The sequence below is a fragment of the Rhinatrema bivittatum genome, chromosome 14 (genome assembly GCF_901001135.1).
Source record: "Rhinatrema bivittatum chromosome 14, aRhiBiv1.1, whole genome shotgun sequence".
In the NCBI taxonomy this organism is placed as follows: domain Eukaryota; kingdom Metazoa; phylum Chordata; class Amphibia; order Gymnophiona; family Rhinatrematidae; genus Rhinatrema; species Rhinatrema bivittatum.
In genome coordinates this window covers 73,792,386-73,818,290 of record NC_042628.1, presented here as the reverse complement: position 1 = coordinate 73,818,290, position 25,905 = coordinate 73,792,386, and the positions used below count along the sequence as shown (strand labels likewise).

At 44.6% G+C, this 25,905-nt stretch overlaps 1 protein-coding gene across 1 annotated transcript in view; it reads right to left on the bottom strand.

Moving 5' to 3' along the window:
* The window catches only part of ATP4A (ATPase H+/K+ transporting subunit alpha), a 67,621-nt gene that overhangs the window by 20,112 nt on the left and 21,604 nt on the right, over positions 1-25,905 (bottom strand). Inside the window, exons 10-17 of the mRNA XM_029576339.1 lie at positions 23,614-23,723; positions 21,599-21,733; positions 21,057-21,249; positions 11,312-11,487; positions 10,495-10,631; positions 7,292-7,442; positions 6,261-6,429; positions 5,524-5,678 (exon numbers count right to left, since the gene is read on the bottom strand). Of these exons, the coding sequence (XP_029432199.1) occupies positions 5,524-5,678; positions 6,261-6,429; positions 7,292-7,442; positions 10,495-10,631; positions 11,312-11,487; positions 21,057-21,249; positions 21,599-21,733; positions 23,614-23,723 (1,226 nt within the window). The remainder of the gene's footprint in view (positions 1-5,523; positions 5,679-6,260; positions 6,430-7,291; positions 7,443-10,494; positions 10,632-11,311; positions 11,488-21,056; positions 21,250-21,598; positions 21,734-23,613; positions 23,724-25,905) is intronic.

Here is a 25,905-nt window from a genome sequence, read left to right as displayed (position 1 = left end):
TGGCAATCAACGGGAGGTTTGCTATGGGTCTAAAGTTTGCTGGGTCTGAGGTGGGTAAGTTAGGTTTTTTGAGGAGCGGCTTGAGCATGGCTAACTTGAGTTGGTTCGGGACATGTCCTTGAGAGAAGGAGCAGTTAATAATGTCTGCTAAAGGTTTGGCTATGGTGTTGGAGATCAGACACAGTTTGTTGTATGGAATATGGTCTGATGGATGAGAGGATGGTTTTATCTTCTTGAGAATATTCTCTATTTCTAGAGTGGATGTGAGCTCAAAAGTGTTGAGTAGTGTTAGTGAAGTGTTAGGTTGTTTGACATTTGGGTGCGATGGTTGTTGATCTGTTGGGAGTGGTGGTTGAGCGGTTGAATGAGGTGTTTGTTTGAGCGGGTGATTGCGAAGATTGGGGGGGTGAGGTTGATTACGTGTTTTGGATGTGTAGATGGTCCCTTGAGGGGAGCTAGAAGTGAAGTGATTTTGTTGTCGAAAAAGTCTGCTAGTTCGTTCGCTTTAGTGAGTGCTTGATCGTCTGGAATGGTCGGTGCCGGGGGTTTTGTGAGGGTTGATACATAGGAGAAAAGAGCTCTTGAATCAAAGATGAGGTGGTGGATTTTTTTGGAGAAGAATATTCTCTTTGTTGTGTTGATGTTGTTTCTGTATGAGTTAAGGCATGATTTGTAGATGAGGAGGGTGGTTGTAGATGGGTTTTTTCGCCAATTTTGTTCCTTGCATCTCAACTCGTGTTTATGATTTTTTAGCTCTGGTGTGAACCAGGGTCTCCTGTTGTCTTTGTTTGGATTGATAGATTTAGTTGTCATGGGGCAAATTTGATCTGCAACCTTTTTAGTGATGTTGGTCCATGATGAAGTTGCTGAGTTTACGTCGGATAGGTCTAGGTGCTCAAGTTCCTTGGCTAGGTGTTCACCGAGTTGGTCTCCTGAGCACTGTTTCCTAAGCGATATAGTTATAGGTTGTGTGGATTGTGGTGGAAGTTCTTTTATTTTTAAAACCGATGATATAATTCGATGGTCTGACCAAGGTATTGGAGTGCAAGTTGGAGTGGTGTGGGTTGTGATACCTTCATTTATAAAGATAAGGTCCAGCGTATGGCCTGCTTTGTGGGTTGGTTCAGTCACTATTTGTCTGAAACCCATATTGTTGAGAGAGGAGAGAAAAGTTTTACAGTTGGTAGAATGAGGTTGGATATCTACATGTAGATTAAAATCTCCCATGAGGATGGTAGGTTTCGTGGAATTTAGGTGTTTTGCTGTAAGTTCTATGATGGAAGATGGGTCAGCTTCCAGTATTCCGGGGGGAGCATAGATTAGGCCGATAGTCAGATGTTTTGAGTTGAATAGGGCAAATTCAATCTTTGATATGTTATTGGAAGTCTGCAAAGTCAGACCCAGCGTTTTTTTGGCTGCGAGGAGAAGTCCACCTCCTCTTTTTTTAGGTCTGGGAATAGAGAGAACATCATAATCCTGTATGGGTAACTGATTTATTAGTGCAGTGTCGGTGGGTTTTAACCAGGTTTCTGTGATAGCACAGATGTCAGGTTTTGTATCGGATAGGTAGTCGTTGAATATATGACTTTTCTTAGCGATCGATTGCGCATTAATCAATGTGAGTGAGAAGAGAGTTAGTCCAAGGAATTGAGTGAGTGGTGTCAGTAAGATGGGCCTGAGCCTCTGTTGACGATTGTGATGGGGGAGGGAAGGGGGCTTTGGTGTTCTCCATTTGGGATTGTGGATGATGGGAATTGTGAGGGGGTGCATGTTGGGATGTAAGTGGCTGAAGTGGAAGACTGTGGGAATTGTTACGGTTAACAGGAGTGCTAGGCGAATGCTGTCTGAAGAGAGCTGGACGAATGTGGTTTGAAGAGTGCTGGGTGGATAATGTTAGAAGAGTGCTGTATGTATGATGGGGTATGTTGGGTGAGTGCAGTCCGGAGAAAGATGGGTGAATGTTAAGTGGAAGCTTAAGGAAGACCTGGTGGTATTGGGTGGACGTATAATGAGATATTACAAATCTTCTGAGGGGTCTGCTGGTAGATCTGGAAGTTCTGCGAGCTTTCTTTGTGAAGTTGGTTTGGGTTATGTAGATCAGTGGCTTGGAGTCTCTGGTGCCACTATCTACCTGTATGTGGTTTGGTTTACCAGTTCTTTTGTAGATAGATGGGGCTTGAAAGTTAAAGCCGTTCTTTAGTGATGTTTGTGCTTTGATTTGTTGGTGCTGATATGTTGAATGAGCTGGTAGGAGGGCGGACAGAGATAGAATGGAATTATAAAATCAAACCAAAGACCAGGATGTAGACTCGGGGCTTCCTCGGCGCGCGACGCCGGCGCGCGACGCCGGAGTGTGAAGAATTTTAAAAGTGAGAATTTTAAATGTGAGAGAGCATTGGAGTAGGAAGTCTGTGTGTGTGTGTGCTTGCATGAGAGAGAGACTGGTTGGTAAGGTGATGGTGTGTGAGTGAGAGAAACTGGTCAGAAAGCTGATGTGTGTGTATATGTGAGAGACAATGAAAGTGACTGCTCAGGGAGATGACTGATGTGTATGTGAGAGTGTGAGACATTAGTCAGGGAGGTGACTGATGTGTGTGTGTGTGTGAGAGAGAGAAAAAGCATTGAAGTGAGAAATCTGGGTATGTGAGAAAGCATGAAGCCTGCTGTTGTGGGGGGGGGTGGATGTGTGTGAAAGAAAGCATGGGAGTGAGAAGCCTGATTATGTGAGAGAGCATTGGAGTGGGAAGTCTGTGTGTGCTTGCATGAGAGAGAGACTGGTTGGTAAGGTGATGGTGTGTGTGTGAGAGAAAGAGACTGGTGTGTGTGAATGTAAGAGAGAATGTGATTCAGGGAATGAGAAGCCTGTGCACGTGGAGAGCGAGCATGGAAATGAGAGAGAGACTGGTGTGTGTGTGTAACAGAGAAAGTGATTATGGGAATGAGAAGCCTGTGCATGTGAAGAGAGTGAGCATGGGAGTGAGAAATCTGGGTGTTTGTGAGACACAGCATGGGAGGGAGAAGCCTGTGTATGTAAGACAGAACATGGAATTGGGAAGCCTGAGTGTGTGTGCATGCATGAGAGTGAGAGACTGGTTGGTAAGGTGATGGTGTGTATGAGAGAAAGAGACTGGTGTGTGTGAATATGAGAGAAAGAATGTGATTCAGGAAATGAGAAGCCTGTGCAGTTGAGAACGAGCATGGAAATGAGAGAGAGACTGGTGTGTGTGTGTGTATGTATGTGTGTTTAACAGAGAGAAAGTGATTATGGGAATGAGAAGCCTGTGCATGTGAAGAGAGTGAGCATGGGAGTGAGAAACCTGGGTGTGTGTGAGACACAGCATGGGAGTGAGAAGCCTGTATATCTGAAAGAACATGGGAGTGGGAAGCCTGTGTGTGTGTATGCATGAGAGAGATCAGGTGACTGGTGTGTGTTTGTGTGTGTGTGTGTGTGTGTGAGAGAAAGAAAGTGATTATGGGAATGAGAAGCCTGTGCATGTGGAGAGAACAAGCATGGGAGTGAGAGACTGATGAGTGTGTGTGAGACAGAGAAAGTGATTATGAGAGTGAGAAGCCCGTATATGTAAGTAGAACACGGGAGTGGGAAGCCTGTGTGTGTGTGTGTGTGTGTATGGCATGAGAGAAACTGTTCAGGAAGGTGACTGGTGTGTGTGTCAAAGACTGTTTGGGAGATGATTGGTGTGTGAGAGACAGAAACTGGTCATGGGGGCATGACTGGTATGGTGTGTGTGTGTGAGAGACATGGGCATTAAGGAAGAGGACCATGAGTATAGAGCTTAGCCTCTACTGCTGCTTCTGCTGTGTGCTACGGCCTGCATGGAAGAGGAGTAGGAGAGCTGCTGGAGGGGGGTAAGTAAAGGTGGCTTTTTAAGTTTATTTTTCTTGATTGACTGCCATTTTAATTATTTAATATTATGTGATGTGTCTGCTTTTTTTGAAATATTTTATTGGTGTTTGGAGAATTTTTAATAGTTTTTAATTTTTGGATGTTATTCTGTTCATAGCTGTTTAGAAACATTTATTCTGCTTATTAGTATAGTTTTACAATTATTTCTGTGTGGGGATCTATAGCTGCTTGCTAGTTCTGTTTTCCTAATAAGAGGTGTATTGGTTTTTAGGGCCTGATTTAATATTTATAGTGTTGCCTTTTCATAGATAGGGTTGCTCCTGTTTGAGTGTATTCCATAATACAGGGTGTAACTGTGTGCGGATTAATTTATGTGCATTACTACAGATCCTGGGAGTATGTTAGGTCTGTTCTGTGTCTGTTACCGAGATGAGATATTTTGCTAGCATGTAAGCGTTTGTATCGGTCTTATTTGTTGTGTTTTCTCAAGAGGACATGCATTGGTGGTAAACTGCTGTCTTTTCATAAGTAGGGCTATTGAGCCTGGAAGTAGAAGGAGTTTGAGTTGCTGTTACTGAGATGACACCAGAACCAGAATATCTTTTTTGTAGGGTGAGTTGTATGGGGAATGTCATAATTCTGCTTTACATCCATTATTGTGGGTCAGGGGGATTCCCGTGGATACAAACTGTACTTTTACATCTAGCCCCGTGACGATCATGGGTCAGTGTGTCATGCATGTGAGAACCATCTGTCAGGTGTGTCCCGACAGAAAAAAGGTTGAGAACCACTGGTCTAGATGATTCTTGAGGTCCCTTCCTGCTCTGTCTTTCAATGGTTCTTTCATCATTCAATTCAGACTTGGCAAGCTGGCTGAAATGAATGGCCTTCTTTCAACCAAAGTAAGATGACTGGAAATTACACGTTATTGACTGGAATGACTGAAAGCACTGGATGTCTTGTGTGTGTGTGTGTGTGTGTGTCTGTCTGTCTAGAAGGAGCAGAATGGAATGGAATGAGTAAACGTTAATCAGTTGTTTATTCTTTTGAAAAGTATAAAGACCAGGGGACACACAATGAAGTTACTAGGTAATACATTTAAAATTAATAAGAGAAAATATCTTTTTACTCAATGTATAATTAAGCTCGAATTCATTGCCAGAGGATATGGTGAAAGCTATTAGTTTAGCTGCGTTTAAAAAAGGTTTGGACAAGTTCCTGGAGGAAAGGTCCATAAACAATTATTAAGTGTTGCAGAAACCCACTGCTATCCCTGGGATAAGCAGCTTGAAATCTGTCTACCTCTTGGGATCCTGCCAGGTATTTGTGACCTGGCTTGGCCACTGTTGGAAACAGGATGCTGAGCTTGATGGACCCTTGGTCTGACCCACTTCTTCTTATGAGCCACTCTCCATCATCACACCAACAGGACTGATGTTTCACTGACAGATGAACTTATCTCATTCTATCCTGAGGAAATGATTTTGTGTTTCCAAAGATGTAACACTCTCATTTTGTGGATGTAGTGAAATGAAATTATGTATTACTGATAGGATGTGGAGTTATCCTTGATGTCACGTGGCACTGAAAGTTTCCTCCTGTTAATAAGTACACTACTCCATAGTGAACAACAGTAAGGGAATGAAATCTTTACTCACAATGTCTGTAGCCAGCTCAATGAAGAGGATGGTGATGCATCCCAGGGGCAGAGGGACACTCGCTGTAATGTAGATGAGATATGGAGCCAGCTCTGGAATGTTCTTGGTCAGAGTGTATGCAATGGACTTCTTCAGGTTATCAAAGATCAGCCGACCTGAGAGTTCCAGAAGAATAAGTAAATACAACAGGAGAGGGAACAAATGAGGCTCAGACGGGACGAGGGGTAGGGAGGAAGCATGGTGATGTGGTCAATGGTTCTGTGTGGTAGCATGTTTGGTCATTGCTTAGAAGAACAGGAAACATGTATAGAAGTGTTCACTGAACACGGCACTTTTTTATGTATATCTATCACACTATAGTTCACAGGCATTGTGGAATGAATATGATTGAATATGAGGTAATATGGGACTTGTCTAACTGAGAATTTTAGGGTTAGAACTAGATAGCTCAGGGTCTGGACATAGATGCCATGGGGAAAAATCAAGACTGACTCAGCTTTTCCAACTTCATAATGATTATATAGAATAGTATCTTGCAGTATATGCAATGTCATTTATTTGTGAAATAATAGTCAATATGAATCAACCAGATACCAGTTGTAGGAAGGAATAAGTGACTTTTCCTAAACATGTCTGCTCCTAAATGTTCATGAGAAAGTTCATTGCATATTCAACAATGTTACAACTCTGTGGCTGAATTTCTGAATTATATGGTGCTTCCTTGGCAATGTACTGACCTTGCTCAACTCCTGTTACAATTGATGCAAAGTTATCATCCAGAAGAATCATATCTGCTGCATTCTTGGCTGCATCAGAACCTGCAATGCCCATGGCCACACCGATATCAGCTTTTTTCAGTGCAGGGGAGTCGTTCACGCCATCCCCGGTCACTGCCACGATCGCACCCTGTAGGGATGGCATGAAAGATTTGAGTTGGGCGCTCATATATATAATATATGTGCACAGAGAAGTATGTCTAATCACTGAGGGCAAGATCGGACATCCAAGTGCCAGTGCTGGTTGGTTAATGGTAGGCCCAAATTCCTGATCTCGGGAAAGCAGACGCTGTGTTCAGGGACACAAGTGCTGATCCTCGAGAGAATTATATTAGGAGGTATCTGACAGAATGAAAGGAGTTATGGTCAAGAACTGCAGGCAGCATTGTTGAGTGATTTGGAGTGAGAAAAATTGGATGTCTTAATCTGGGGTCTGGGATTGTGGAGGAAGGAAACAAAATAAAAGGTGACATTTTTGGTAAGAAGAGCAAATCACACTGCTACGGGGATTCTTTGAATAGTGGCCAACCTGTCTCAATTTCTACTGGATATTTTAATCTAGTTCTGGCTTTCTAATTCTCACCCAAATGAGGTAGTTGGGGACCTTGTTTTGTTTAAAATCCAGCTGCCTGTAGACCAGGAATGGGAAAGGGATGCACTTAATCTGAATAATCTGAGCCATGGCTGATTCTGAACCAATATGACTTGAACTAAATCAGAGGCTGTGTGACTCTGCATGTCAAAACTCCTGTCAGTCGGGACTGAAACTGGAACCTCGACATCTGATTAAGCTCTCTGATTTGGCCTGAAGGTGGTTCCTATTTGGATGCTCACTTGATATCTAACTGCATTCAGGCCACTGTTATAAATTGCAGGTTATGTGGGCTACCTCGTTAAGTGATTAGAACTCCTCAAGCACCACCACACCCCCTCCTGCCACATGGTGACTGGCACAGCTGAGCAAATCTGGTGAAATGAAATATGGGTCTCACCAGTTTCTGGCAGCTCTCCACAATGATCAGCTTCTGCTGCGGTGAAGTTCTTGCAAACACCATCTCTGGGTGCATCTTCAGGCATTCCACAAGCTCCTCGGATGTCATTTCCTTGAGTTGACCGCCGTTGATAACACAGGCACGCGCATCCCTAGGGAAGACCGTGAAGGAAGGTAGGGAATTATCCATGTTCATGTTTCTGACACGGGACAAAGATAGCATAATCTAAACCTGAAAGGTGGGACTGGGGACCCTTCCAATAGGGAATGGGGCCCTGCAGGGGCTTTTCTTCTCAAAGGAAAAAGCTGAGCTCAAGGATATTTATTTATTTATTTATTTCACATTTTTATATACCGACTTTCCAATAACAGAATTACTGATCAATTCGGTTTACATTCTAAACAATAACATTGACAGGTAAATGTCTTACAATGAACAGGTCGATATAACTTGGATTGGTATATATGGGGTTAATAACATAAGTAAAAGATACGGTGCCTAATGTAGGCTAAATAAACAGTTGATAGTTATGATACTGGGTTTTGATATTAGACTGCCAAAGTTCAAGTGAGTTCTAGAGATGATCTAAATAGTTCTCTAGTGGATTACCACCGAAGGGATCATTGGCAGGGATATTCCGCAGGTTGATGTTATGGGAAAGCTTGGTTGAATAACCAAGTCTTGAGTCTTTTTTTAAATGTAGTGGAGCATTGCACTGATCTGAGTTCTGGCGGGAGAGTGTTCCAGAGTTTGGGACCAGCTGTGGAGAAAGCTCTTTTGCTTAAAGCTGACTTCATCGGTGGGATATGAAGGTTGTTTCTATAGGCTTGTCTCACTGGTCTGGTAGAGGTGTGGAATTGGAGAGGGAATGTGAGCTCGAGTGGTGCCAAGTTGTGTAGTGCCTTGTGGGTTACTGAGAGCACTTTGAAAAGTATTCTGAATTTGACGGGAAGCCAGTGTAGGCTTTTTAAGATGGGAGAGATGTGGTCTCTTTTGTTGGACTTGGTTAAGATCCTTACTATTGGACAAGAGGTGATTCCTCCCCCTGAGGAAGTGGACAAGAGCTAGGAGGAAGGTATTATTCCTAAAGGAGGAGTACCCCAAGGAGGCCTGAGTGTGGATGGGACTGGGGAGACCTATATACTGCTTCAGGTTGGAATTCGGATGTCTAAGAAGAGCTGGGAGTGTCAAAGGAGACATGAGTAGAAAGAGGGGGCAAAGAGTAAGTGTTATGTCGGTCGGCCGCGGACCTCGCAACCGACCTGAATCACCTCTTTCTCCACCGCTGCCGGGCAGGAAGGATGCCCCCAGTGCTGCCCCTCTCCTCGTGGCCTGGTCTCCGCTCGCGGCGGTGACACCGCCGCCGCCATCGGCTCTCCGCTCCCAACCTCCTAGGGGTGCATGCACACATCGCTGCCCTTCTTAAAGGGCCCGCGGCGCGCTATGCCTGTCGGGCCTCCTCCGTGACGTCACCCCTGCAGCAGTATAATAGGCAAGTCCTGGCTGTCAGGACTTGCCTTGGCAACTGATCTCCTTTCTGGGCTGTTGGTTGCTTCCTGGGTCCTTGTCTTTGCTTTTGCTGCCTGCCATTGACTTTTGCTACGCCTGACCACGTTCCAGCCTGCTGCCTGCCTTTAACCTTTCGCTACGCCTGACCACGTTCCAGCCTGCCGCCTGTCATCGACCTTTGCTACGCCTGACCACATTCCAGCCTGCCGCCAATCATCGATCTCTGCTCCGCCTGACCACGCCACAGCTCCGCCTGCTGACGGCGGGAACTGATGGGGCTCAACCCCCCTGGTGGTACCTCCTCACTTCGGTCCAAGGGTCCATTATTCTTGACAGATTCATAACAGTAAGTTGTCCCCGGGAGTTAGAGGTGTAAGCCCTATTTCCCACATTTGGATTCTGGTGTTTGAAAGGAAGAGGAATCTGGAGTGTGAGAGTCACCTGACCTTGGATGAAGAAGGTACCTTGAGTATTAAGGGATGTAGGCACCACATTCCATTTAATGGCATTTTGAGAGAGAGGTGGCCAAGAGATGAAGGGGAAGGAGGCATTCCAAACTCTGGGATGAAAGCTGTTACCTTTATTATTAAATGTTTAAGCTTGGCTGTGTGTCCCATGATCTCTGAATAATTCAGTATGCTCTGTATACTCTCTATAAGTAATGTACATAGTTGCTGGCTGGACATCCCAAAAAATAAAATTTAAGTGTTTGATTGGAGCCGGAATGGAGCAAATTTAGTGGGACCTCAAGGGTGACAAGAAAAAAGATCAAATAAGGGACACAGCTCATGGAGGGCAGTACATTGAAGAATAGCCTACCCTACTGCTTCTGGATAGGTTCCGTCACCACCTGCATGACCCCCATTTTTCTGAACCCTCCAAATAAATTAGAGAATGACTCTTATTCCAAATGGCAGATCTTCTCATTATTTTGTGTGTCCAGAGAATGGGTTATACAGGAAAAAATTAAATGTTTCATTTTTTTGAATAGGCTTTTCAGGGTTTGACATTCTGTGGGGATGAAAACTGATTATTGAGAGTTGGGATTTGAAGTATTGTGATTGTTATGCTATTTTTATTGTTTAAGTTGTTTTTATGGATTAATTGCATTATGTATTATTGTATATTTTGTATTGTATTTATTGTAACCCACTTTGAGATTTGAGTGATATAGTGAGTAATCAAGTCTTAAAAAACAAATAAAATAAATAATTCCTTGCGCTATGAAAAGTACCAGAACTAGAGTCACGGTTAACAAAATTATTGATTAGATTGATCTCTGTAATCATAAGCAATCAGTAATGGATTACTAGTAATCTTCTGAGACCATGAATAGGAAGGAGATGGTGAGTCTTTATGATAAACTCATCTATAAGAGCATAACCAATCTGTAATTGATCTAGGATAGTCTTATCCCATAAGATCATGAGCATTGAGAAGATGGTCAATAGTGGAAATAAAATTCTGCAGGATAATGACTGACAAGGAGCTGGCCTTTGGAACTAAAGGGAACTTGTAAGTTTATGCATACCCTAGACTCATGAAAGGAAAATGGAGAATTTTGGATGTCCGTGTCACTAAAGAATAGTGGTTTTTAGAACTTCGCTATCGAGGTTCCCACTACTGTGTTGCTTCTGATTCCCTACTAAACTGAGGAACATAAGCAGCCTCCTTCTCCTCCTCCTCCTCCTTACCGCTTGTTGACCTGCTCCACAGGAATACGCAGCCTGGCAGCAATGTCTTCTACCGTCTCGCTTCCTTCTGATATGATTCCAACACTTGCTGCTATTGCCTTGGCTGTTATCGGATGGTCTCCAGTGACCATGATGACCTGCAGGTTTTGAAAAAGCACTCAATGAAAAGTATTGCATGATGCTAATGAAATCAATTGATTGATAATCCAGTTTCTCCCATTTCACTTCTGCATCTGTGCCCTCAAAATTTAATGTGCTTAACCCAACTAGCTTCTGTATTACAGAGCAATGGCTTTTGTTGGCATGGTGAGCTATGCAAATTTAATCATAGTTTACATTAAATCCATACTACATTTCCTAATCCTAATTGCAGATAAAGAGAGTAATATTCAAAAAGCCTGCATAGGCTATAGACTGCGGGTAACTTTTAACCGCAGACTTGAACCAGATTTTCAAAGTGAAAATTTGTGGATGTGCATGGAACCAGTGCTCACACAAAAAATGACATTTATACAAAAAGAAAATAACACCTGCTCAAGTGCTGGAGCTCAGGAGCAGTTGTAATTTTATGCATGTATATTTATGCTCATATTCTCACAAATCGAAAATATGCGCACAAGTTGTGGCCCCATTCCAACGTTGCCTTGAAACACTTTGTTGTTAGTGCGTGTAAAAGTACCGACAAAATGGCTTCTACGTGAACAAACCCCCCCAGGCAATTTTCAGAAGGTTATTTGCATGCAGAAAAAAATGACCCCCCAAATTTCCCAAGACCTGGCACCCTATAAGTTTAGGGGTTTCCCCGAATGTAACGTACCCTGATTCCAGCTGTCCGGCACTTCATGACGGCATCTGGCACAGTGGCTCGCGGAGGGTCAATCATGGAGATTAAGCCAGCAAAGCAGAGGCCACTGGTAGGGAAGTTCATTTCCTCTATGTCAAAATGGTAACCCCGGGGGTACTCTTTCTCATTCAGGTACAGGTGACAGAAACCTGGAGCAGAGACACAGAGCTAAGTATAAAGAAAAGTTAGCAAAACCCAGAGCATCCTTCTTCACACCTCTGAGCCTGGCAGTGGCAACAGGGGCCACAAGACTGTACAACTCATTCTCTCTCTATCCTAGATTAATTGCCTTCTGTCCAGGGATAGTGAACTCCAGTCCGCAATGCCACAAACAGGTCTGGTTTTTCCGGATTTCCACAATGAATATTCATTGACTATAGACCCATTCGTAACCCTTGGGCTGATATTTATTTACTCACTTTTTGTATACCGATATTCCTGAAGGCTTCATATCGGTTTACATCAAAGATCGAAGAATAAAAGATAACATTGTCAAACTAGTGTACAATCATAAAAGCATTTAAGACATTTAAAATAATATTAGGAATAGATCTAATTAATAGTTAATATCAAATGACACAAAATGCACATAAAATGTTAATAAATCTATTAAACAAGATAAATGAGAGTACAGTAAATGAAATTAAAATAAGAAACAAAATTGATGTTGTCCATTGGAGTCTAAGGGCCCACCATTCAATACAGGGATGTAGAATTCCTCTCAGTCTCTTATCTTCTGCAAACCAGGATTCCCTGGGGGAGGGGAGAGAATTACTCCCCAAGGCCTTGGTGCAAAATCATGGTCTCTAACTACATTAACAAAAATCAGGCTGCTGGCCAGGTGGTGGTTCCATACTGAGGTGGATGTCCTTTCTGTTTATTCCCGGGTCTGCGTTCCCAGTATCCTGCTTCCACAGCAGCCTAATTCTGTTGCTACTGCTGTCTGTGCCTTTATTCTGCATAGCTGGTCATTTTCTATTATACTGGGAGTTTCTGCCTCATGTTTTACAGTCAGTACTGGACAGGTCTATGTGGCATCAGCAGCTAACCTGGCCAACCCTGCAGAATTATTCTCATTTTACCTGTCCTTATTTCTGTGGCCCAAACTATATAGTTGCTGTAATCTTCAGTTTATGTACAGTAACACTCTGTTAATTGTTTTACCTGTTAATAAAGGTTGGAATAGAAGAAACAGCCTCCCCTGTCTGCAAATAAAGACTGAGTTAAGCTATTTGTTTACGCTATGCATAGGAAACACATAGTGGAGGCAGAACAGTAAAATGAGACTCCATTGGCTCCCATCACAGATTCACTCCTATGGCTATGACCCTACAGCCAGCTTGTCCTCATGGTTTGGCTTCAGATATAAAGTCAATTCCAGAAGCAGAGTGCATGCTTCATACACTCTATTCCACTGACCACTGACCACTGTGACTTCTCAGATAGTATCTAGTGATTCACAACAGAAGCATTGACATCCGTCAGCTTTCATCCCTGCAGCAAGGGATGAACGTTTGTTACCAGTACTACAGACTCATAAGCAGTGCATCATGGCAGCTCTACCCTGCCTCCAGAAACCACAGAGGCTGAAATCTTACCTCAGCAAATTCAGCAAAGTGTAAAGACTAAGTGGATTGTGACTCTCTCACAGAAGGCCAAAGAAAACTATGAAATTGTCAGAGACCAGTATCATGAGAAATTTGACAAAGCCTGAAAAAAGATTCAGATTGATGTATATAATATTGCAAGTGTCAACTAGTTCAAATCTGCTTACAGGAGTTACCAGTTCCTGTCACAAGAATAATTCACTTTCTTAACATGAATCAATTCGGAGAAAGCTTGCAGAAGCATAGCCTTCAGAATAATATCGATCAAGGACATGGCAGTTTGATCAGAGAGATTATAGTGGAAGTAGAATCTCAGATAGAATATTCAAAACAAATTGCATCTTATGCTCCAGGTCCTCTAGATGCGCAACAAAATCCTCAAAATCAGTGCACACAAACCTACAGTATCTTCAACAACTGCCACCGGGACACATACTGAAGCAGAAACTGCATAGGTATGTGCATCTTATAGCAGGAAAGAGGAAGTGTTACATTTTCCGGTTGCGACAGGCCACTGCAATGGGTTTCACTTTATCCATTTATTCATTTATCGAGTTTTATTTATTTATTTATTTATATATTTATATATTGAGTTTCATTCGGTTTCGCCATCATAACGGTTTACAAAAATATGATGGTTTACAAGGTTAAGGAGGTTAACAAGGCTTTCAAAAAGGTTGAAATGATTGTTAACATAGAGACATCATATACAAGTTATTTGTTGTTCAGTTTTTTTCACGTTTCAATTCTTTGTTATAACATCTACTTACTCCTGGAAGTGCCAGGTTGCCTCTGCGCTCCTTCCTGGTGGCAGGGACGCTGCTGACATCATACTGCTTCCCTGCATGGCTCGCCTGGGCCCCTCAGCAGGAATCTCCTTGCCAGTGCCCTCGGATCACGTCCTGTGGCTGGGTACTTAAGCCACAGCCGCGCACCCTAGCGATGTCTGTGTTGAGTCTAGCCTTGGGTCGCCCAAGCCTCCCAGTCCAGCCTTGTCTTGTTCCTGCTCTGTCTTTGCTCTGACACCTTGTCTCCCTGTCCTGTCTTAGCTTTGCCCTCGGAGTCTTGTCTTGCCCTGCCGGTCTTGTCCTGTTTTGCCCTTCATCTCTTGTCTGACTTGGCCTGTCTCTCCAGTTCTGACCTTAGCTTTTGACTTGGACTTATCCCTTGCGTGCCACCTGGACCTGACCTTAGCCTTGGACATTGACTGCATTCTACCTGCCGCCAGCCCTGATTTTTGGTCTCTTAATCAGCTCTGTTCCTCGGATCACTCAAGTCCTGCCAGCCACAGTAATCCAAGGGCTCAACCCGCAGAGCAGGCGTTTTCTTCAGCTGAAACCCTAAGCCTGGTTCCCCAGCTGTCGGCACAGGGCTCGCCTCCAGGCAACATCAACTGTGCTGCAGCACTGAAGGCTCCCGCTCATGCCCTTCCTTACAGGAAGCTTCAAAGCTAGAAAACATTAGAGCAGAAAGGCGGGGGCAGATTGCTGCTGCTGCCACCACTGCTGCTGCATGTAAGAAAGCTGAATTGGAAGAGCCGGAGCAGATTGCTGCCACTATGTCATGGTTTTGCCTGCTGTGCAGTCTTCCCTCCACCAGGAGTCCTCAGCAAGTCTTGATCACTACCTGGTCAGTTACTTCCTCACTGATCCTACTACGCCCAAGCCTCAGCCCTACTTAACACGGCCTGCTCAATGCCTCAGTGCCTCTTCATTGAGTCACCTTGGCTCTCTGACCTGGCCACTCTTACCTTGCTGTTCTACCTTTCCTAGCCGTGTGGCCTCTGGGCCTCTAGCCTTGCCTTGTAACCTATCCAAGCCTCCTGTCTTGCCTTATGCCCTCTCTTGTCCTTTCACCTTGCTCTGTGGCCTTTTCAGTCCTCTCTGCTTTGCTCTGTGTCCTCTTGGGCTTTTCTTACCTTATGGCTTCCAGGTCTACTAGGATTACCTTGTCCAGTCTTGTGCCCTGTTGGGCTTTCTTGTTCCCTGTTACCTGTCCAGTCCTCTTGTCCTTATTTAGTCCAGTCCTTGTCCTGCCCAGTCCAGTTCACTCTCTTCTCTATTTTCCAGGCCTTGCCCTTGTCCTTTGCCTCAAATCCAGCCCCAGCTTGTGCTCTGTATCTAACCCCAGTCAGTACCTGTATCCAGCTTTCAGCTTATGCCTATCTTCAGTTTCCAGCCTGCCCTACCTTGACTAGCCTGCCTCGTCCAGCCAGCTCTGCCTCATCCAGCCTGTGCCTGACCTCAGCTCCCAGCCTGACCTCAGCTCCCAGTCCGTGCCCTGATGTTATACAGGAGACAAGACCTACCAGCTCCCAAAACCCAAGGTTGAATAGGCAGAAGACCAGCTCCAGTTCTGCCCTTCAGCCCTGTACTGCCTCTGACTCCATGACACACTACCGCTATATGTAAGAAAGCCAAGTTGGAAGAGCAGGAACAGACTGTTGCCACCACTACTGCTGCCATTGCTGCATGCAAGAAAGTTGAGTTAGAATCTAAGCTAGAAGTATTACAGCAAGAAAAGGAAGCAGCGTCTGCGAAGGCCCTGACCACAGTTCCTGAACGTAATCCATTTTAAAGTGGTTGAAAGGCAGAATATCACTAAATAAATAAATAGATCCTTGATATGGTGGTGTACAGGATGGTGTGAGACCTGGATTGGTCAAATTGCCTCAGAGAATTCAGCCCAGAGTACCAGAGATTATGTACTAAGCCATTCTGCCAGGTATTCCAGTTTGTCCTCCCAATGTAATGAGGAGATGTTGAGGCGATACAGTGTTCTCATTAAGTAAATGTTGCTCCTGATAGAGACCAGCTCAATACATGCCCTATCACAGATGCACTACTTCTGGCTCCATATCCAGGTACGTCTGTACTGAGATATTCACTACCTCATGCCCACACTCAGCTACCCTAGATGAATTGGGGGTCATTATATGGCTGCAATCTTGCCTCTATTAAGGGTACCTGACACATGCCCTTCATATGGTCAGAGTGCACCTGACCAAGCTCACCCTCTTTTAGTATTCAAAACTGCCATGACAGGTGATGAACAAAGACATAAAAGTTCTAAGAATTCACCCATAAGTAGTTCATCATACACAGACTGAGGCCAGAGACATGTCAGATTTTGCTAAATACATGATTCATCATGAACTTGTTGTGTTCAGCGGTCCACAGGCTGTTCCCGCGGACTGCCACACTCACTTCCCAGCACAGCCTCGCTTACTGGTTCCCAGCATGGCCCAGTCCCTCGCAGTCCTTGCAGCATAGCACCACAACCTGCGTGGCAGGATGCTACCGACACTTCCTGGACCCACTTCTCCTAAGGCACGCATGTGCCCCCAACCTCATCTAATTTAAAGGGCCCATGGAGGGAAAGTGCCAAAAAGGCGCCTCCTGATGACATCATTCCCTCAGGCCTATAAGAAGCTCTTGCTGACACTCCATTGATGCCTCGGCAACAGGTGTCCCTACTGTTCAGTAGTGCGTGTTGCTCCAGCGTTCTTCATCTTCAGTTCCAGTGTTCCTCATCTTCAGTTCCTATGGACCTTGTCTTTATTCTTTAATTCCAGTGGTCCTTGTCTTTGTTCTTTGGGTTCAGTGATTCCTGTCTTCCAGTTGTTTGGTTTGTCTTCCTGCTTGCCCACCAGTTCTGCTCCTTGCCTTCCTGCCCTGCCTATCCGTCCCACCTTTCCTTTTGACGGATACTTATTGACCTCAGCCTCACTTCTGGATACTCCTGACTACTGCCTGCCACTGACCAATGCTTGACTCACGGATACCCTTGACTGCTGCCTGCCTTCGACCACTGCCTGACTCCTGGATACTCTCGACCACCGCATGCCATGAACCTTAGCCTGTCACTGGATATACTTCATCTACGCCTGCTACAACCCAGCTTCTTCGACAAATCTCTTCACCACCAGCAGAAGCCTCCACCTAAGACCTGCTGACCCCGGCACCCAAATTCTCAATCCAAGGGGAATGTGGGCTGGTAAAGGCGAAGCTTCATTTGGGCAAGTTCCTCATCCAGGTCCGCCTGCCGACGGAGGGGACCTGCAAGTCTCCTCACTGCAGGTTGCATCAACTCCACCTTGACCTAATGGTCCATGAGTGCAACAGATTGCTGAGGCTGTCGATCCGACGGACTCGTCAGCTTGCAGACCATTCCATGACTCACCCATAACTACAAAATCAACAGAAAATACTGAAGATCCTGGCTGCCACCCTGGGATTTGATTTACTCCACCCCCACAAGGGTTCCCGAAACCTGGCAGAGTATGCTATCGAAGTGGTTGGTGCAGTTAGTGTAGCTGGGTTCAAAAAAGGTTTGGATAAGTTCTTGGAGAAGTCCATTAATGGCTATTAATCAAGTTTACTTAGGGAATAGCCACTGCTATTAATTGCATCAGTAGCATGGGATCTTCTTAGTGTTTGGGTAATTGCCAAGATCTTGTGGCCTGGTTTGGCCTCTGTTTGAAACAGGATCCTGACCCAGTATGGCAATTTCTTATGTTCTTATGTTCAGTGTTCCTCGTCTTCAGTTGCTCTGGTTCTTGTCTTCATTCTTCAATTTCATTGGTCATTGTCTTTGTTCTTTGGTTCCAGTGATTCAGTTTTTCGGTTCGTCTTCCTGCTTGTCTGCCTGTTCTGCTTCTTGCCTCACTGCCCTGCCTATCCGTCCCACCTTTCTTTCGGATGGATGCCTGTATTGACCTCAGCCTGACTTCTGATTACTCCTGACCGCTGCCTGCCACTGACCACTGCTTGATTCTCGGATACCCTTGACTGCTGCCTGCCTTCGACCACTGCCTGACTCCTGGATACTCTCGACCTCCGCCTGCAACAAACCTTAGCCTGCCACCGGACATGTCTCATCTATGCCTACTCTGACCCATCTTCTTCTATGATCTCATCACCATCAGCAGAGGCCGCTACCTAAAATCTGCCAGCCCCGGCACCCAAAGGCTTAACCGAGGGGAACATGGGCTGGTAAAGGTGAAGCTCCAGTTGGACTTTTGCCTCATCCAGGTCCGCCTGCTGACAAAGGGAATCTGAAGGGCTCCTCCCTGCAGATTACGTCAATCCTGCCTCGGCCTAAGGGTCCACGAGTTCAACAGAACTTGTCAATATAGAACTCGCCAAGGATTATAACCTCCCAGAAAACTACAAAGCATGGAAATCTCTATTCAAAGCTGTCATCTCAGAACTGAACATTACCCCAAGTGAGGAAATTATTCTCATTTTACCTGTCCTTATTTTTGTGGCCCACACTATGATGGTCGCTGTGATCTTCAGTTTATGCACAGTAAGACTCTGTAATTTGTTTTACCTGTTAATAAAGTCTGGAGTTAAAGAAGCAGCCTCCTCTGTCTGCGAGTAAGGACCAAGCTAAGCTACCTGTTGAAGCTGTGCATAGGAAATGTATAGCAGAGACAGAATAGTAGATTCAAGCATAAAGTGGTAGATTTTAAGAAATATGCGCATGCGTTCATGTGCGCGCACTACCCGGCGCACGCACATGGACACGCAATTTTATTGTTATGGGAGCGCTAGGAGAGCGGTCCCCTAAAAGATGAGTGTGCCCTTGAACCCCAACATGGCCCTAGAGGAATCCAAGGCAGTGCCGAGGGTAGGTGTGGTGTATCCAAGTATGGGAAGAAACGGACCGGCGGACCTGATGCCTCTGGAACCAACTATGAAATGTTGGTAATGAACAGTCCTCCAACCCTTCCCGGCCCTTTCGGACCTGCTGCTGGGATGGCAAAAGGCAGCAGGCCAGACTCAGGGCAAGAGCAGACGAAGGTTCGGAAACTGTAGATGAAGACAAGAGTCCAGGTTTTCAGGAACGAAGTGCAAGGTATTCAGGAACAAGGTTCAAGGTATTCGGACATAGGCACGGTCCCACAGGGTGCCCTACACAGCCCACCAACACGGGCAGACCCAATGGGCCGGTCACGGACCACACTGTCCTACACCCGCAGGAGCGGGACAGCGCAGGAAGGGAACGAGGTACTGCACACCGGCAGTCAGGAACGAGATACTGCACACCGGCAGTCAGGAGCAGGTTAGTGCACACAAACACCAGGAAACATCAGGAGCAGGCGAGACACAGGACATGGAGCTCCAATAAAGAACAAAGGACCTGATGGAGCGCTGGAAGGCAGGAACCTCCAGGAGCAAGGTAACTCCGATGCAAGGCAATGCATGAGTGCTGGAGAAGAGGGTTATATACCCCAGGAGCAGGCAACTGCCTGGGAGGAGTCCAGATGGGTCACACCTCTCTGGCCCTACAAGAGTGGAGAGGAGCTGCGGGCCCGCCCCTTAGGAGAAGGGCGTGGCCCACACCAGAGCATCCAAGCTGCAGTGGAATAGGCCTCGGGTAGGCCTTGCTGACACCGAAGGCCTCCCAGGCTGTGGAGCAAGATCCGGACGATTACTCAGGCGAGGCCCCGGCTTCGGAGCGGCCTCCAGAGAAGGTGAGAGGCCTCCTGTGGCACAGCTATGGGAGGAATCATAACATTTATAACATGTGCATGCAGGCTCGTGCATGTTATAAAATCGAGGGTTGGCGCGCGCAAGGGGGTGCACAATTGTGCACCTTGCGCGCGCCGAGCCTGCGCCGATCCAAGCTGCCTTCCCCCGTTCCCTACCCTCCCCCCCACCTTCCCTCCCCCCCTTCCCCCCCCCCCCCCTACCTTTTTCTTGTTTTAAAACTTACTTCAGCCCTGGGGCTGAAGTAAGTTGCGCATGCCGGCCGACTGCTGGCGCACGATCCCCGGCACACGGCCGTGCGGAGGCCTATGGCCCCGCCCCTCCTTACCCCTTTTTGCAAGCCCTGGGACTTACACGCGTCCCGGGGCTTTACGTGCATCGCCGTGACCCTTTGAAAATCCGGCCCATAATGAGCATCATTGACAAATGCAATAGTTCTTTAAATTAAACAGAAGCTTTCTGTAGAAATCTGTGACTGTGATTTCTTTCAAGCAGTTTCCTATCCAGATCCTTACCCAATCACAGAAGATAGTTTTCAGGCTTCCCTCCAGCCTTACGGTGGTCAGCTTGGTGTCAATAGTTATCCCAATTCAAGCCCCATACCTTACTTTAGCTTTGTAGGAGAAGGCTGCGGCTTCGTAACTCCTCTTTCAAGAATATCAAAGATGCTATATAAAGTGGATTTAACTCCAGATGGGTGCCACTTTGCTTCAGCTTCTCCAACCATTTGGCATCTGAATGTCATGTTCCCAAAAATATCTTGGTGATATTTCCAGTGTTTAGCACTGGATGGGTGCCACTGTCTCCTCTATTCCTCTCCTTCCACACGAACATTGAGAGAATGTTTCAGGCTCCTCAACAGTTTTGTAGTTGAGGGTCTGAATTCCCCAGCTGAAGGAATTCAGAGGGACAAAAGACAAAATTAGGACCAGATTTTTATCAGCCTTCCCCATAAAATAGGGAAAGGGTGGATAAAAATCTTCTCCAAAAGAAATTTAAAAAGGCAAAAGAAATAGGAACGTAAACAAAATGCTCCGGCCTTCTCCAAAATATAACTGAGAGTGGTTACCAACCATGGCCGTGACCCACAAGGAGGAGCTGAGCACCTGCTGACTTGCTCCTAACACGAACCCTCGGCCTATATGGATTTCACAAGTTCAAAAGTACTTAGCAGGGACGTTTCAAGGCTCTACACATAGATTTGATCCATACATGGTTTGCCTATCCTCAAACCCAGATCTGTTTGTGGCATTCAAAGATCACAGTTTTCATCAATGTTCTAAGGTCTCTCTTGCCTTAAAGATACTCAGTATTCTCTGTTTTTTGTCTTTCCCTACACCAGTCCCTAAGATTGTTGGTAATTCTGCCCTGCCCCATCTACTCAATACTTCCCTCCCCTCCCACCAACTACATACCCAGTTCTGTTCCTCCCCTCCCCTCCCCTCCCAGGATATTGAATTCTTTCTCTCTCAGCATTTTCCCCAAAGCTCACGCCCAGCCCCTCCCACATCACCTTTTACTCGCAGTAGTTTTCCCTTTCCTTAGTACCCTCATTCCCATCTCCCCAGTATAACCAGTACATTCTTTCTCTTTCCTCCCTCACCCTCTCCTTACCCAGAACTCTCTCTCCCAGGCCGCCCAGATCCATGTAAGCTGTCTGGAAGGCCTCCTGCCACTGCTCGTCCAGAGGAAGCTCTTGTCCTTTAATCAGGATGGTGGAGCAGCGCTCCAGGATGCGTTCAGGGGCCCCTTTCATCACCAGCAGGTAGCGCAGGTCCAGTGGGTCTGGCAATTCATGGACTGATAACTAGAGGGAGAACACATTCTGTAAACTTGAAGAGCAACCTCTTACTGATGGCAAAAGTTGGAGAATCCAAGCAATCCAAGACCTTTTCTCCTGCACCACAGGATGAGCTACAACACCTCTTATTCATCCTCGGCGCTGAAAGCAGAATAAAGAAGGACAGAACGGATAAGACAGACAAAAAGTGGGGAGGACTGGGAGAGATAAAATGGGAAATTGAAAGGCAGAAATTTCTCCATCGGGCTAAATTAACTGAAGACCTGGTAGACTGGCTTTTGAGGCCCAAATAGAGGGAAGACTATATCAGGCATTGCTTGAGAACTAGGCCATGTAGGGGAGGTCTTCAGATTACCTGGAACTTGTTGGTGGAGTTGAAGGGCATCTCAGCAACTTTCTTGAAGCGGTCTCTGTACTCCATGACATTACCGATTGTTATTTCAGAGAATTTCAGTAATGCTGTTTCAGATGCATCTCCAATAACAATCCTCTAAAGCGAGAGAATGAAAACAAACGTCAAGAGGCCCAAAAGCAGGCTTCAAACAGATGGAGACACAGAAAGAGAATGGTAATGAAATCTAATGAGGATCATTTGGTTGACAGAAGACCAGATCACCTCTCTTTTAGACTATGGTAATTATGCTCTTCCCAGGCCTTCCACTGAACCATCTTACTCTACTGCAATCTATTCAAAATTCGGCTGCATGGCTTATCTTCTTGCAGTGTTGCTATGAATATGTAAATCCTCTTCTCAGCTCCCTGTAAGCTTCCACCCACACTTAACAGTAACATAGTGAATGACAGCAGATAAAGACCAAAATGTTTCAGCCAGTCTACCCAGCAAGTTTTAGAGTAGTAACTGCTGCTCTGTGCAGGTTATTCCCAAGCAGAAATGTCGGCCGCCTCCTTGGAGAACCAATATCTTGGACTTTTATTTATTCATTTTACATAAAGGCAGTTCAGGCTTCTCTTACTTGTCTATAAATGTATTCACTCTTCTCTTTCCCTAAACCCTCCCTTGTGAACTCCATTCATCAGGCAAGTTGCTTTTATCTGTGCCCTGCCAACTCCTGAACCCGTGCTTTCCATCTTGCTGCGCCGTATGCTGGGAATAGGCTTCCTGAGTTGGTGTGCCAGGCTCCCTCTCTGGCCGATTTAAATCCAGTTTAAAAACTCACCTTTTGGAAGCTGCTTTTAAATCCTAAGCGCTTTTCTACAGTAAATACATTTTCCATAGACTCGGTTGTCATGTATATTCGTCTTGACTAGATTGTAAGCTCCATGGTGCAGGGACTGTCTCTTATGTGTCTATGTACAGCTCTGCATATGTCTAGTAGTGCTTTAGAAATGATAAATAGTAGCAGTTGTAGTAGGATGGGACAAGATTGGAGCAGCAGTTAATATCTGCACATTTCTATACTCACTGATTCAACCCTTAAATTTATAGAGGTCTGTATTCAAATGGTTTGTCCAGCTAGGTTTGGAACTTAAAACTCCATCCACACCAACCACCACTGATTTATCCAAGTAAGTTTATAGCCAGATAAACCTTACCTGGATACACTGGAGGCGCTCTGAGGCAGAGCAAACTTATTCAGATACTTCAGCATTTCCCAGGCAAGTTATCTGGATAGGTTTGGTCGTGCCAGACCAAAAATTATCTGGACCAGATAACTTGGCTTTAAAAAGATTTATTTAGCAGCAGTCTGGGTATGCCTCTAAATATCCAGTTTAATTATCAGGATATGTTTATTTAGATTACATAGTTGGACAGCTTGTGACTGAATATTGATCTTATAGGCAGAGGGTAAATTTCAAAACCCTTTATGGCTTCTTCTGAAATTGCTTGCCCAATGTATATATAAATGTATGTGCACATTGGGAGAGGCATTCTGGGGGCCGAAACTGGGCGGAGTTGGAATTTATGTACATACTTTTTTATTTTAAAAAATATGCACAGATTTTTCTATGAGTAACTTATATGCCCCAATTAGTAGGTGTATCTTTGTGGTGTGTGTATGAGTTTCCTGGCAAAAGTTTTGTTTTGAAAATGTGGTGCAAAGGTCCGCATCTAAAAATTATGCATAGACTTTACCCCAATGTGCACAGTTATAAAATTACCCCCATATGCCTGCTACTTACCCATAATACCAGACCTTTAACCTCTGACACAACTGTTTAAACTCTGGGATGGAAAATACCACAGAGTTAGACAGAGATGGGAGTCTGCGGAATGTGAGGTTCCTTCAGACTGTCCTCAATGGCTGACAAACCAGTCCCGCTTGTGCCTTCTGTTAGACACTAATCATGAACATTACGTAAGACAGTCTATGGAAGCTCGCTGCTTTGGCATTCATTTCCAAGGCCTACCTTGGGGACTGGGACATTTTCCTGACCCGACTTGAAGGCTGCGCGGTTGCAGAGGCTCACAACCTTGGAAAGGACCCTCCAAGTGTCTGAGGTCTGGTCGAAACTCTGCCCTGAGAGACAGCAGTAGAGGATCAGAAGCGTGCCTCTTTCAACAAGGAGAAGCACATTAAGATTAATGCAAGGCAATGCAGATATGAAGGCAGGGAATGGATGTGCAGCCCTCTGAGTTTGTCCACTACACCGTATGGAACTAACCGCACCAAAAACAGAATGTATATTAAACTGTCATGAAATTCAGATGTGCAGCAAAACTAGAATTAAGGGGCAAATAGAAGCAATTACATCCATGGAGAAACAGGAATGAATGAATGAATGGTGGCAGAAGAATTACATAAGAACATAAGAACAGGCCATACTGGGTCAGACCAAGGGTCCATCAGGCCCAGCATCCTGTTTCCAACAGTGGCCAAACCAGGCCACAAGAACCTGGCAAGTACCCAGATCGCTACCAACCTGCCCTCTTAGGCATTCTCCCACATAGCAATGAACAGCAAGCACTAATATTTATTTATTTATTTAAATAATTTATATACCGGAGGTTCCTGTATAATATACATATCACCCCGGTTCACAAGGAACAGTAACTATCGCTTCATTTAGCGGTTTACATAGAACAGAATAAAAAAGAAGTTTTTACATTGAACAAAACTAAGTAAGCAAGTTTTTACATTGAACAAATTAATTGAAGTAAGCAAATAGTGTATGATATTTAACCGTTAATAAACATGCAGTTAATAAATCAATGAATAACATGGAAAATATGAAGTCAATATGAGTATATGTATGTAGTATGTATGAAGTCAGAATGTGTAAATTTCTGATTGAAAAAAGGAAGAAAATAATAGATCTGAATAAATCGTTGTGGAATATGGGAATGTCCAGACTTTTATATAGGAATTAATGCATCTTTTACAAGCCTTTTTATAGGGTTCTCATGCATTTTTGTTCTGCATTGGTAAAATTCTGCATTGGTAAAATTCGGCCACTACAAATATTACAAACTTCAGCCGCTAGAATTTTGACTGGCAAAAAAAAGAATGATCACATTACAGGAACGCTTGCCGATCTACACTGGCTCCCAATTGAACAAAGGATTCAATATAAGGCTTTATGCATAATACATAAACTAATCCACGATGAAAAAGCTGACTGGCTTAACACTGCTCTGTGCGTACATGTCCCACAAAGAAACCTAAGATCTGCTAATAAGGCTCTACTAACTGTTCCCTCTGTCAAAACAGCACGCCTCACGCAAGAGCACTATTACTAGCTGGCCCCGTGCTATGGAACACCATGCCACTCGAAATAAGGCTGCAGAGAAACTTCAAAATATTCAAAACCAATCTGAAAACCTGGCTATTTAAACAAGCTTTTTATAAAGATAAAGAGAAGGAAAAAAGCAGTTGATTGATTAGGATGCACCAAACTAGAAATTGTTATTTGTAACCTACAAATGCACATTAAGGTTAAATTCTTTCCGTCTAATATGCTCCCTATAGACAAACTTAATGTACACACATAGTTTATTGAAGTGAATTGTTACCGCACTATGATGGCACATGATTAATAGTAACCTATACCACTTACTTTATGCATTATCGTGCCTTGCTGTAAACCGTTGTGATGGTTATCTTATCTAACTTAACAACGGTATAGAAGAGCTTTTAAATAAATAAATAAATAAATAAATAAATAAATAAAACCATAGTTTCTATTTTTTCATATGAAATATTATCAAAGTGCATGGACAAATAGGCAAATGAAACAGATTTCATACTTCCCAAGATCTCAACAGTTCCTAAATTCTCGAGATGTTCCTGGGATGAACCTGCATTTCTGGCTGTATCAGAAGATCCAAAATTCCTTGGTCAAGAGTAAACAAAAGAAATCCTTGGACAAAGTGTTTCCATCTTCACTTTCCAGAAGAAGAACACCTCAGGAGTTTTTAAATTTGAAGGGCAGATCATGTGATGGTAAATTTACCAGTTGTAGAACTGACTTCCAAGAGAATCAAGGCCATGGGAGTGGTGTGACAAAACTGAGTTATAAATGTCACAAAAGGATCATTGTCTAAGGCAGGAGGAGGGGCTTCTGAGTGGATTGAATAAATTCACTCCTAGATTGATGAGATGGCTGATAACCAATCACCACTGGGTTACTGCATCTTCAGCAATCGGAAAGAACCATGAAACTACCCAGAATCCAAAGGGATGTAAAATCATTTTAAAAAGT